General features: G+C 35.6%; 1 protein-coding gene and 1 pseudogene across 1 annotated transcript; both read left to right on the forward strand.

Moving 5' to 3' along the window:
* The first annotated feature begins 3719 nt into the window (after window positions 1-3719).
* Window positions 3720-6136, forward strand: LOC120183839 (annotated as a pseudogene).
* Window positions 6137-6981: 845 nt separating this feature from the next.
* On the forward strand, window positions 6982-9360 carry LOC120183837 (ferredoxin--NADP reductase, leaf isozyme, chloroplastic-like). The gene is made up of 9 exons (XM_039188455.1): window positions 6982-7202; window positions 7281-7515; window positions 7782-7915; window positions 8063-8141; window positions 8373-8464; window positions 8598-8675; window positions 8808-8870; window positions 8952-9186; window positions 9267-9360. Exons 1-9 carry the CDS (start codon window positions 7101-7103, stop codon window positions 9332-9334), a joined length of 1086 nt encoding a protein of 361 aa, XP_039044386.1. The 5' UTR covers window positions 6982-7100; the 3' UTR covers window positions 9335-9360.
* Window positions 9361-14173: the final 4813 nt, after the last annotated feature.

Below are 14173 nucleotides of genomic sequence, written 5' to 3' on the forward strand. Positions count from 1 at the left end.
ACGAACATAAACGAACATAACCGAACGTTCACAAACATAAATGAACGAACGAGACCTATGTTCATGTTCGTTCATTTAATTAAACACAAAATCTTGTTTATATTCGTTCATTTAATAAATAAACGCACATAAACGAACTTTCTACCGCACGGTTCATGAACGGTTTGCTGAACGTTCAGTTCATTTACAAGTCAGTGGTGGGGTGGCTTCCAAATTTTATACTTCCCTTTTTGGAACTATCTTCCGAATTTAATGGGGGAATGTTGTTTTTGAATTCATTACATAACTAATTCAATTTTGTCCGGTCTGCCGTCCAAGCATAGCTGATTGGTTTATGTGCGACGAAGAAAGATTTTTGGACATTGGCTAAACGAGGAGTCGGCACTACCTCAGGCAACGCACTTGGAGGAAAAGGGTTGAAACACAGAACTGATCACACAACGACAGGCAACTAATTAAAATAATTTATGTTCCAATAAGTACAAATGAGTGTTTTTATAAACACATTATTTTAACATACATGAAACTGATGGAAACAGTCTGATGCAGCCAGTACCGTCGGGAAAAAAATGTCAATATTATAAGGGAAAATAAATACTGGGCAAAATTGATTGAATAATATGTGAAAAAAGAAATAATCCATGCAGCAGAATTTATTACATGAATTAGGGTGTTTATTATTGTACACGGTGGATCTTAATAGGATGACATGGCACTTTTTCCCGAAATTGTGTGAGCTGCACGATGATTGCTGAAAATCATGTAGATTATATGATATATTTCTCATGATACTTGTATACACATTTTTCACAAGTTATCGGGTTGTCCATTCGCTTTCCAAAAATCACCTAATAATTTCGTCGAAAACCATCGAGTATTGTAACAAAAACTTTAATTCATAAAATCATTTTTCATACACCCTACACGGAGAAATGATTTTTCTTCACATTATATGTCCAAATACTACTCTTCATAGTTCATAATAAAGCGTGGTTCACATGTATATGTCAATTCCTCATGATCCACGTTGCCTTGTGGGCTACATATAAAGCATATATTGCTTTGTTCCATCATAAATTTCTATTAAATAAATCAAACAAAATAATATATATTCTTAGTAATAAATCAAAACATACTATATTTCAATAATTTTATTCTTCAAAGTAATGTTACATTTCGTTACCCAAATATCCTCATAATCTTTCACAGCATCCAGAGACAATAGCAAAACGTGCAAATCAATCGTATATCTGAAATTCGTACGTAACTGTGTGCTTTACCGTAAAGCAATGTTGATCTCCCTCAGTCTCTCGTACTTTTCTTAGCATCACGTCCCAAAGAGATCACTTCCCGTGCGTTTTTTAACATTATAATTGTAAGTATCGTACATGCACTGAAGATGTAGACAATTGAGTAGCGATGAAATTATTTAAACTTGTGGTCTGTCTTTAAGGGGACTGATTAAAGTGGGTGAGATCTTGATGCCTAAACAAATCAAATTCCCACCCTTTTGCATGCTACCATCAGGAACCATCCTTCGTCGTTTGTACTCGTAACTGATAACAACATTTCTTTTGCGGGATCTCCAACAAGATATGTAAAACAACAACATATACATATATGTACTATTTAACAGTATCTTAATATCGAGAATATACAATAACGAACATAAGATTTTATGTTAAGGAGATGATTTTTTAAATTTTAAATAGAATAAACTTATAAAGTTTTAAAAGACGAAAACAAATTATTAATATTTTTTTAAGTATATGATAATTTGAAATTTTTAAAATAACGGTTTATCACTGCACCTTTGGGTCCATCACCGGTAATATGTGATAGTTACACTAAAAGGGTCTGTTTTGTAAACGGAAGTGGCTGATTGATCGCGGCATGGAGCCGGCAATAAAATAGAATCATCAACAAAACGTCAATTCCCTTTGATGGCTAAGAGAGAGAGAGGAGATAAGAACAAGAGAATTTGTGGACAAAACAAAATTTAATTAAGAACCATAGGTTTGATATTTGAGTTCTGGGCATAATTAAATATATAGTTATGACGTGTGAGAATGTAAATATTATTTTTACTTATTTTCTATTCTCGAATTAAAATTCGTATTAGTTTTTTAAACTAAGATAAATGATTTTAAAATTTATATAATAATTAATATATTCCTACCGGTGGACCCAAGCATAAATCTCTTAGGTAGCGTCAATTGGTTTCCTTTCCCCACTGAAAAATTGAAGTTTCATATCGGTGGAGGTGTAAAGCTAACGAATAAATAAAATATAAGCAGCTTCTTGAAGAATACGATACCTATTAATGTCGTTGGCATTTATTTATTGATAAATAGTGTATTTAAACAAATTTTTATTATTTAAAAACAATAAAATAAAGAGGAAAATTCAAGCACGTTAATAGAATAGATCAAGTCTTGCAATAATCTATGATGATCTTTTAGATACAATATTGATCCATTAAAATTATGATATCATCAAATGTTATATGTCATAACATATAATTAATATGTCGATATAGTAAGTTGAAAAAAGTGTATATTAGAGAAAAAATGTTTGTACTTTAACTATACCAAGTCAAATAAATGAGTAATTTTTTTCTTTTCTTATTCCATTAGAATTGAATATATATAATTAAACCGAACGTGTTTAAGTTTAAAATTTAGAGATAATATTGTTAGAAGGGGTAATCATGAATAATCCAAGTTCAGATTTTAGAAATAAGATTATCGAAAGGTACAACCACAAACTTTGAACATATATTGTATGTATGCAGAGAAGTGGACTCAAGCATATAATGTAAATTTTAAATTAAAGTATTTTCATATAGGATAAAGTATATAAATGGTCTCCGACCATAGGATACTGTTTTGTTAAGTCCTCTGACCTCTGACCTTTAAAAGTTGTAAATGATCCCCTGACTATAGAAAATTGTTTAGTTGAGTCAATCGACTATTAAAAGTTACAAAATGATCACCTGACAATTTATTATGTTCCAAACTGATCATTTTTCATTAAAAAACTAACCATGGTTTGAGCTGGACGCTAACATGCTGACTGAAATAGGGTAATCGTTTGATATTATGAGATTAAATTTTATCATATATCAATCGAAAGGTTAACGCCCAGCTCAAACTGTCAATATTTTTTAATGAAAATGACGAGTTTGGAACATGATGAATAGCCAGGTGATTATTTTATAATTTTTAATAGTCGAGGGACTCAACAAAGTAACTTTCAATAATAAGGGGATTATTTTGTAACTTTTAATAGTTGAGGGACTCAACAAAGTAGTATCTTATAGTCAGGGGACTATTTGTGTACTTTAACCATAAATATAAACATATAACTATCAATTTGATAATAATTATAATCCAACTTTTGGATGCCATTTTCTTAAAAATAAATAAAATAGAATCATTCCATAAATAAAGTTTGAAATGGGTTTTCAATAAAAAACTGAAATTCAAACCCTAAAAAATAAATAAAAAATGACGACGACATTTCTCATTTGTGAATTTAACAGTGTCTCATCTCCTTCAATTAAGCAAAGAAATCGATTTAATTTAATTTTTTTTATTTTGAAATTACAACGGCAACAGCAAGAATCTTGAAGGCTATTTCCACCTAGAAAAATGTTATATAAACAAGAAGATGAAAGCGCGTTTGACCTTGTAAAACTCGTTTGCCATGAACGGCGATTGACCCTTTAGAGCCAAAAGGCCTAAATCCCCATAGCATCTAAAAGCAGCAGTTAACTCCGCTCGTCAAGCCGTTTATAAGAAACTTCCCGTGGAAAAAACTCAACGAAGATCAACCCTTTTCTCTTCAATTTAGTTTATTTATATTTTGATCCCATCAAGTTTGCGTTTTTTTTTGTTGGGCTGTTGTGATGGCGGATATGGTGAAGCAAATCTTGGCAAGGCCAATTCAGTTAGCAGACCAAGTAACGAAAGTGGCGGATGAGGCAAGTTCGTTCAAGCAAGAGTGTTTGGAGCTTAAGTCGAAGACGGAGAAACTTGCTTGCTTGCTCCGACAAGCGGCGCGTGCGAGTTCCGACCTTTACGAACGCCCTACGCGCCGCATAATCGATGATACCGAACAGGTCCTCGATAAAGCTCTATCTTTGGTCTTGAAATGCCGTGCCAACGGCTTCATGAAGCGCGTGTTCAGAATCATCCCTGCCGCCGCGTTCCGTAAAATGTATTCTCTGCTGGAGAGCTCGATCGGTGATGTTTCTTGGCTTCTCCGTGTTTCGGCTTCCGTCGACGATCGCGACGATGAGTACTTAGGCCTTCCTCCGATCGCTGCAAACGAGCCGATTTTGTGTTTAATTTGGGAACAAATCGCGACTCTTTACACCGGTTCACTGGAAGACCGGTCCGACGCGGCTGCTTCTCTTGTATCTCTAGCCAGAGACAATGACCGGTACGGTAAACTGATTATCGAAGAAGGAGGTGTTGGGCCGTTATTGAAATTAGTCAAAGAAGGGAACATTGAAGGTCAAGAAAACGCCGCCAGAGCAATTGGCCTTCTGGGTCGGGACCCGGAAAGCGTGGAGCACTTGATTCGCGCTGGTGTTTGCACAGTGTTTGTGAAAATCCTCAAAGAAGGTCCGCTGAAAGTTCAAGCCGTGACGGCGTGGGCGGTGTCCGAGCTGGCGGCTAATCACCCAAAATGTCAAGATTTGTTCGCTCAGCATAACATAATCCGATTACTCGTCTGTCATTTGGCGTTTGAAACCATTCAAGAACACAGCAAATATGCAATTGCTAGTAACAAGGTGACGTTGATCCACGCGGTGGTTATGGCGAGCAGTAATAATTCAGACGTGAATATTGTGAAGAATGTTGTCGATGACGATCACCCGAAACCGATTCTGCATCCGATGGGGAAGCAAATGCCAAATCAGATGCATAATGTGGTTACCAATACCATGGCAATGAACAGAGTGGGGAAAGCGCCGCAAAAGCCAAGTAATAATCATGTTAGGAGTAACAGTCAGGGTAATGCCAAGCAATTCCATCAAGTTTATCATCAACAACAGCACCAGAATGGTTCGATGTTCGGGACTAATATGAAGGGAAGGGAAGCAGAAGATATTGCTACCAAGGCTAATATGAAGGCGATGGCAGCTAGAGCTTTATGGCATCTAGCCAAGGGGAATTCAACCATATGTCGGAGTATCAGAGTCTAGAGCGCTGTTATGTTTCGCTGTTTTGTTAGAAAAAGGAACGGATGAAGTGCAGTTTAATTCGGCTATGGCACTGATGGAGATTACGGCTGTGGCAGAGCAGGATACAGATCTGAGAAGGTCTGCGTTTAGGCCGAACTCTCATGCGTGTATGCTCGTTGTAGATCAACTGTTCAAGATAATCGAGGAGGCCGATTCGAGACTGCTGATTCCTTGCATCAAGGCTATCGGTAATCTGGCAAGGACGTTTCGAGCAACAGAAACGAGGATGATTTCCCCACTGGTTGAACTTCTTGATGAGAGGGAAGCCGAAGTTTCCAATGAAGCTGCCATTGCTCTTACCAAATTCGCTTGCACCGACAACTACCTACACCTCGATCACTCTAAGTCAATCATTAGTGCAGGAGGTGCAAAGCATTTGATTCAGCTCGTGTATTTCGGGGAACAAATTGTTCAGCACTCGGCATTAGTTCTCCTATGCTACATTGCCCTCCATGTACCAGATAGCGAAGAACTCGCCCAAGCCGAAGTGCTCACGGTGCTGGAATGGGCATTCAAGCAATCCAACATGACCCAAGATGAAACAGTGGACAGAATTCTACCAGAAGCCAAAAGTAGATTGGAGCTCTATCAGTCTAGAGGTTCAAGGGGATTTCATTGAATCGAACGCAATTACCCATCATGGCTCCTTATTTAGGATCAATATCCCATCATTTTTCTTTCAGCATTCATCATCTAATGTGGTGTACATACAGTTATCAGTATTCTTCCATGGTTGATCACAGTTGCATGGCTGTTGTAAGGCTAGGATGCAGTTAGTTCTGTTAGGTATATCATGTTTACCTCATTTTCTTTTTGTTTCTTTCGAATGAATCACAACTGTATGTTGGCTTATAAATTAAATTTATTCGTTATATTTTTCTAGCCACATAAAAGAATGATCCAGCCTCATAAATGAAGGGTTTGGACTCTTTCAAACCAGTTGCCCTGCCATAACTTCTACTACTTTTCTTGGTTTATGTCAGCTCAGCTGATTCCATCAGCAAACCAGAAACGGCCTGCCTAGGTTGTCACCCACAAGGAAGGTCAGTCTGGTTCTGCCATGCATTCCATTGCAGACCTGACTGCATTTATACCTCTTAGAAGCAAGTGGTTTATGAGCAAATAAAAGTAGGTCAAATCTGTGATCACGTCCTTTTCTACTATATTATTCAAAATACTTTCCGCGGTCAAATAAGAGCGGCTCTACTGTATTATTAGACAACCATTTATCTTTCCATGGAAAATGGAAGAATGATAAAGCTCCTGGTCAAAATTTCTCAGTTCTAAAATATTTTTATCCCATTAAGATTCCCCACGTTTTTCTTATTGGCTAAAATTCATAAGCAGATTTTCCACCCGTCAAGCTTGAATTTTGCTTCATGTTGCTTTTCCTACATGAAATTAAACAGCTTGACAGCAGCAGTTGGATGATTGGTAAGGACAACCAAATGAGTAAATAAAGGGATGAGTTGAGTGCTGAATGAAAACTTCTAAATTGGGCTGAAGATTTGTCCATTGATTGCTTTGATGGACTCATATAAGCTAACCCAAACTCATCTTTGGATCCACTATTCCATCTTCTATTTTCATGGAGATCAAATATGTGTGTATATATATGGTGGTGTATGAATCATACATTTTACACATAGACTTATCCTCATAGAGGCCACTGCATTAGCCTTCAAATCTCCTCCACTCAAGTCATCATCCAAACCCAATTGAATTGAGAGAAAAAACCAACCACGTTCTTTTAGATTTCCTCATCTCATCTCACTACTTCTTCACCAACAACTTACACCCATCAAATAACATTTCCTCCTCTACTTTCTTTCTTCATCAAATAGCCATGGCTGCTGTAACTGCTGCAGTCTCCTTTCCTTCTACCAAGCCCACTTCTCTTACGACTCGAACATCTATCGTTTCTCCTGAAAGAATCACATTCAAGAAGGTAATAATAACTTATTATGTTTGTAACGTAAGACTTCATACATGTAGTTGGACCTTGGTAACCTGTTTCGTTTTTCAGGTTTCGTTTTACTACAAAGATGTGTCTAGTGGAGGGAGAGTGGTTTCGGTTCGAGCTCAGGTTACGACTGAAGCACCAGCAAAAGTTGTGAAGGAATCCAAGAAGGATGATGAAGGTATTGTGCTTAATAAGTTCAAGCCAAAGGAGCCTTACATTGGCAGATGCCTTTTAAACACTAAGATCACCGGTGATGATGCTCCAGGAGAGACTTGGCATATGGTCTTCAGCACTGAGGGTATGCAGACTATCTGCTAAAATTAAATCCTTGAATACATTTACATGTATGTCTATGTGAAAAGAAGAAGAGAGAATATTGGATGATGTTTTCTATTATTCCTTGTAGACTTGCATAGCTATGAAATCATATGCATAAGTACTATGCTCATTAGCCAACTTTCATGTTAAGTTTTGGTGATTAAGTAATGAAAGGTTTCCCTTTGTGTTTAGTTTTAAAAAAAAAAACCTTTCTTCCGAGCTGATTGGCTGGTTTAATTGGATCAGGAGAGCTTCCTTACAGAGAAGGGCAATCCATTGGGGTGATTCCGGATGGCGTTGACAAGAATGGGAAACCTCACAAACTGAGATTATACTCTATTGCTAGCAGTGCTCTTGGTGATTTTGGGGACTCTAAAACTGTGCGTGTCTTTAAATCTTAATTTTCTTTTCAGATGAAGATTCAAATCAAGTGCTGGATATCTATAAATATATTAGCACGCAGCTCTTCTAGTTTTTGTTTGTATTTTCATTGTGTTGTTATTTTTGGTTTTTATTTATGATTGTAGGTATCCCTATGTGTGAAACGTCTGGTATACACCAACGAGCAAGGAGAACTTGTTAAAGGAGTCTGCTCAAATTTCTTGTGTAAGAATGCAGGACCATTTATGTTTCATCATAATGTATTCCTATTGTTTTCAACAACTCGTGTCAACTGATGAACCTGGAGCTTAGTTCAATTATTTAATGCAGTCATTCTTAAGAGATGATATCCAGTAGATTCAAAGTTCAAAAGATTTTAACACCCTGTTATAGTTACCGAGGATTTTGGAATTGATTTACGGTATTGATGCTATATGTTTTAATCTTCATCTTCAGGTGACTTGAAACCTGGGGCAGAAGTTAAAATCACAGGACCTGTTGGAAAGGAAATGCTTATGCCGAAAGATCCGAATGCCACGATCGTCATGGTTTGTATATTACCAAGCTGTTAAAACACTACTAAATTTGATTAACATTCACTCATTGCAGAATGCAGATTCCATTATATTGATTAACTGCTGCTCCAAAACAACATTTTCACACTCAGTTGCTTCATTGCAGCTTGCTACTGGAACTGGAATCGCTCCCTTCCGAGGGTTTTTGTGGAGAACGTTCTTCGAAAAGCATGACGACTACAAGGTAAAAAGGAAACAATCGTTATCTTCATATTAATGCATCCGTATAAGCTAAGCAACGAAGCCTGTTAAAACCTGTGACATTAACTCAACAACAAGTTTGCAGTACTAATACGAGTGACTTAAAAACTTGTAGTTCAACGGTTTGGCATGGCTCTTCCTCGGTGTTCCTACAAGTAGCTCATTGTTGTACAAGGAGGTAAGCATTCAAGCTGGAAAAAAATCTATGATGGCTTTGCATCTTTTAACTTGGATGAAATGTCCAAATGTTGTGTAACAGGAATTTGAGAAAATGAAGGAGAAAAATCCAGACAACTTCAGGCTGGACTTTGCTGTGAGCAGAGAACAAACTAATGAAAAGGGAGAAAAGATGTACATTCAGACCAGGATGGCTGAATACGCAAAAGAGCTATGGGAGTTGCTCAAGAAAGATAACACCTTTGTTTACATGTGTGGGTTGAAAGGCATGGAGAAGGGGATTGATGACATAATGGTCTCACTTGCTGCAGCAGATGGTAAAAAAAAAAAAGACAGAACCCAGTTTTTTTATCACATCACTAGCTAATGAGACTTTATGGATTATATATTATTTCAGGTATTGATTGGACTGAATATAAAAGGCAGTTGAAGAAAGCTGAGCAATGGAATGTGGAAGTCTACTAACTGTGGATTACATGTACAAATCAACCCCTAATTCTTCCTTTTTTTTTCTTTTTTTTTGAGCAGCCATATATCCTATAAGGATTTCCACTGCGTTATGTAGATAGGAAGTGCTCTTTTTTGGACGTCATATTAATGAAATAAATGGTATTTTATAGCCAGAACTTCACAAATCTTATGTCTGTGGAGTAGTAAATGAAACTTAAGATTGCCCCTGCTTCTTCCTGCTAGTTTTGATCCGACTTGATCTTATAAAGTTCAATTTTATCTAAAAATCGAGTCAGATAGAACTTCTTTAAACGTGGGTCAAATCAAATAATAAGTGAAAGAATATTATACTCGAATCAAATTTGGATGAACTAAAAACCTCAACCCAAGCTATGACCATCAAACCTTATGAGCATGTATAAATTGTTTATCGAGTATGAGGGCTTCACCTGCAAATTCTTGAGGAAATGCATGTTTCCACTTGAGGAATCAACTGAATGTTGAACTTATCTCAAAGTAAAACTTATAGTCCAGTTCTCTTTGTTTTTATCCAACTTGATATACAAAAAAAGTCTTAAGATTAGTATGTTTTGTTCAAATAAGTCCTTATGTTATTGTTTTCAACTAAATATGTCATTTTATATTTAATTCATGAAAGTAAAAATACTTAAAACATCTCTGAAGAAATCAAAATACTCAAATTACAAACAATATTTTAAAATAATAAACTGTCAATACTCAATATTGTGACATGTATTAAACTAAAATGAAAAATGATTATTACCAGTGTGTAGTGGATATTTTTAACATAAGACTAAAATAACGATGCATGTTCTATTTTCAATTTATAAATTTATACAATGACACGTCATAATTTTCTTTTTTACTATGGCAATTTAGCATCAAATGTCAATTAGTTTAAAAATAAAATACTTTTTACTTTTAATTAAGTCAACTTTCATGAATAAAAAGTACTTATTTAAGATAAAATATACTAATTGTAAATATTTTATTAACTAACATTTTGAATTGGAATAAAACATTTCGAATTTAAAATAATAGGGTTTATCTATAAATCACACTTTGAATTATAACTTTTTTTTGTACTAGTCTTCTAATTTTTCTAAAATTGTATTTAAAACTATTAGTTTGTTTTTTTTAATTTATTAAGAATGATAATATTCTCGTAATGGTTTTTATAATATCAAATCTATAATAGTCAGTTAATAATAATTGACATACTCACGTGATATGATCTATCAAAGTCAAATCTCATATCTAACAATCAAAATTTTTTATCCTTTCATCTTACGGATAGTTAATATTTGTAAAAAAATATGACAAATAACATATTCTTATTGTTTTAAAAAATCTCTCTTAAAATTAACATACAAATCAAGTACAATTTAAGGATTACTTTTCTAATAAAACTAAAATTAAAAAAAATTGAAGAATGTCCGCGATTTGTGACTACTAAATATGGTCGCGAAATATGTGCAAGTATATACAATCGAACAAGTAATACAGTGATGAGTGAGTATCGTCTCCACAGGGATTGGAGGAAATTTATAAGTTCAGTCACACCAAATAACTACTTTATCTAAGTATAGTTAGTGATGGTATGTACTAAGGAGAATGTTGAGACAAAAGGAAATGTACGATGGTAGAGATGGAATGATAGTGTAATGTGGAAGCAAATGGAGATGTCGTGGCAAAATGGATGGAAATGTCGTGACAAATTAAATTGTGTTTAGTGCAATCAAATGAAAATGTAAAGCCAAAATAAAATGTAAACATTGGACTTGAATAAAATGACTTGACAATCCTTACACAACAAGCTACTATGGGAATGAATGATAGGAGTCACTTAGGAAACATAAGTCTATCTTCTCAGGATGGTCTTACTTATATGCCTTACTTGCCCGACAGAGTTTACAAAAGGTTCCCTATGCTATCTATAGTCAAAGGACTCGACAGGTTGAGGATACCATGACAATACCTCTCGGCGTTAACTGGTGCAAGGATATTATTGGTTCAAATCAACAGAATATGTCACGGGAATACCACTCAGCGTCAGCACTAGCATCTAACCTCTCGACCGAGCACTACTCCTTTTAGTCGATTGAAATCCTAGCATTATGTTTAAGGGTGGATTATGTCTAGTTACTATCTAGAACTCATTGTTTTTGTGGATCCTCCTTAGTTTCTCTCGAACACTAAAGATATGTTACTTAGTCATTCTCTCGAACACTAAGCATTCTCCTAAGGAATGACTACTCTCATAGCTCCTATAACCTTAAGACATTAAACATCATAAGAAAAACAAATATCAACATAAAAAAAATCATCCATTAAAATAAAACTTAAGCATCCATAATGAACTCCCACCAAAAAGTTAGATCATGATGGGGTTCGAATATTCCATGAAATAAAACATGAAAACCATTCGTTCCATACAACCCAACTAAGATAAATGAAAGAAAACAACAAAGGGATAGAGGAAAAGCCTTTGACGCACGCTGTCGGAGGTCCCCTCGGCCACCACGAACTGCCCTAGCTCGTTAGTTCATCTCAGACGCCTAGCTCGCCACTCCCTCAAGCTTGCTAATAGAGGAATGCCAAGGCAAAAACAATTGACGGAAAAATGAGGAACATTTTTCTTCTAGCCGCCTCTTCACTCTTTTCTCAAAAAAAATCGAGTCTCATAATCTAGTGGTTTCATCTTCTATTTATAGTGGGGAATAAACCTAGGGATTTGTGTTAAAATTCTTAGGATGCCCCGAGTTGGTTTCCTTCACGTGAGGGGTACTGCAAAGGTGGAAATGGTCCCCTATTGGGCAGCTAGCAGTGGTCTGTCCTGGGAGACTTGCAGCTGGGCGTATGTGTCGACAGGATCAGTCGACCCAGATGGCAGATGTTCCCTTCTAGGTGTCTAGCAGCGATGGCACGTGAAGATAGGGACAACTTGCTCTTGAAAATATATTTTTTTGTCTTTTTCGTTTCTGAAATGCCGTCCGAGTTGGCATCTTCATTCTGCTCAGCATTCTCAGCATGCCACGACAATTCTCCTCGTTTATCCTTGCTCCCAAATCCTGCACATCATCAGACAAAACACCTTCCCCATAACGCAACACCGATTATAATTAAAAATGCCAAGTCAAAATATATTTCCACCACATGCAGCCATATGCTCCTAAATGCATCTATATGATCCTATATGGACTTTTAGACATTAAATAACTTATGTGAAAAGGGCATTTTCAATTTTGATAGATAGATGAGCTGGTTCGGATTAAAATTTAAAAAATTTTGTTGTTCTGGTTGTTTTGAATTATTATCACTGACTTTGGGTTATTTCTCGAATCAACAACATCTATTTTCAAGTGTGAATTAATGTTTCTATATTCTCCTGAGTGCTTTTCTTTCTCTTTATTTTGTTGTTCTGCATGGATCATTTATATTTTGAAGTTATTGTATAAAATTGATGGTATTCCATGATCATTTTGAGCTATAATATTCTTTATAGTTTCCTATTTCTGCTTAGTTTAATGCACTTAAGATTTATTGATGCATCATCCGTCTATGCTTTTGACATTAAGCTTTTTCCATAGTATCTTTCAGTAAGAGAATATAATTTCATATTGAAGTGTATTCTTTTTGTAGTGGTTTAGGTGGTATAGTCATAATAAATTGTTTTAGAATTGGTCAGGGTTTCAGATTCTTGAATGTTATACTGGTGCTTCGTGCTTCTTGTTTGTTAATCACAATTAAATTTTAAATTTATTAGAACTAGTGAGGAATAATTTTCGAGTTGTTGATGTCACCTTGGTCTAGATTTGTTTATAAAATGGATTTGAGCTAGAATTTGATTTCACTTGGATCAGTAGTCATGATGTTAATGTCCATCCCCCATGCTTTATAGACGATTGTCTTCTTATATCATTCGAGTAATTAGATAAAATGCTTATAAAATGCAAGTGATGTTGCTTCTACTTTCTTAGCTAGGATGTATATACAAAGTGGTTGTATGTGTGATATTAATACATTTTATTCATTTCAATCCAAACCATTAAACATATTACATTGACATCCATTTTAACAACGCAAAGATTAAACATCTTTATCACTCTTTCCTCCCTCACTGAGCATCAAAACCACATTGACAACACGTATGTAGTTGCTAGTGATTAAGCAAATTGTAAGTCTAATCTTGCCATCATACAGAAGTTTCTAACAGCTGTGCTAAGTGATTGGTTATTTGACGTTGCACGTTTTAGTTGTCGACCATAAAAGGCCACCAGTTCTCAAAAAAAGGGTCTAGGCAATCGGAGATTTTTAAAGTAGGAATATTGTTTTTTGAAAATGACTCGAGCAACTGTTATATATTCTCTGATTAATGAACGATGATTAACTTGTAATTTGAGCTTCTGCTAAATCAAAGAGGCTGAAATGAAAAGGTGAAAGAAAAGAGAATCTATTCGAATAGGATAATAAAAATTGGTTGCTTGTGAAGTAAAAAGGGTTTTATACTCTTTCAAGGGCCTTCTTTCCTGCCGATTACATTTTAAGGAGAAAATCCCAATTTCAAGGCCAAGTGAGATGAAGGAGTCGCCACTTGCTGGTTCTCTTTTTCATCCTTAATAAGATTCCAAAGCCCATACCTATTAGCATCATCCTTCGGCTAGTGGTATCAAGTGGGGCTATATTCTCAAGTTAAACTCGCAAGTGTCCATGATTCTTGATTTGTTTATATATATATATAAATAATTTGTAACTACGCATATCAAATCTCGGTGTGAGACTGCAAGCCTATTGAACTCGGTCCTTTTTCTGTACCCAATTGTCTGTAAATTG

Source organism: Hibiscus syriacus, unplaced genomic scaffold (assembly GCF_006381635.1).
Source record: "Hibiscus syriacus cultivar Baekdansim isolate YM2019G1 unplaced genomic scaffold, ASM638163v2 tig00112813_pilon, whole genome shotgun sequence".
NCBI classification, from domain to species: Eukaryota; Viridiplantae; Streptophyta; class Magnoliopsida; order Malvales; family Malvaceae; genus Hibiscus; species Hibiscus syriacus.

What these genes read in the sequence shown, in the direction of transcription:
- LOC120183837 (XM_039188455.1), top strand. Translation starts at nt 7,101, where the DNA reads ATGGCTGCTGTAACTGCTGCAGTCTCCTTTCCTTCTACCAAGCCCACT. An exon ending in AAAAGCATGACGACTACAAG is followed by an intron (nt 8,676 to 8,807) that starts GTAAAAAGGAAA and finishes AAAAACTTGTAG; the next exon opens with TTCAACGGTTTGGCATGGCT. An exon ending in CTCACTTGCTGCAGCAGATG is followed by an intron (nt 9,187 to 9,266) that starts GTAAAAAAAAAA and finishes ATATTATTTCAG; the next exon opens with GTATTGATTGGACTGAATAT.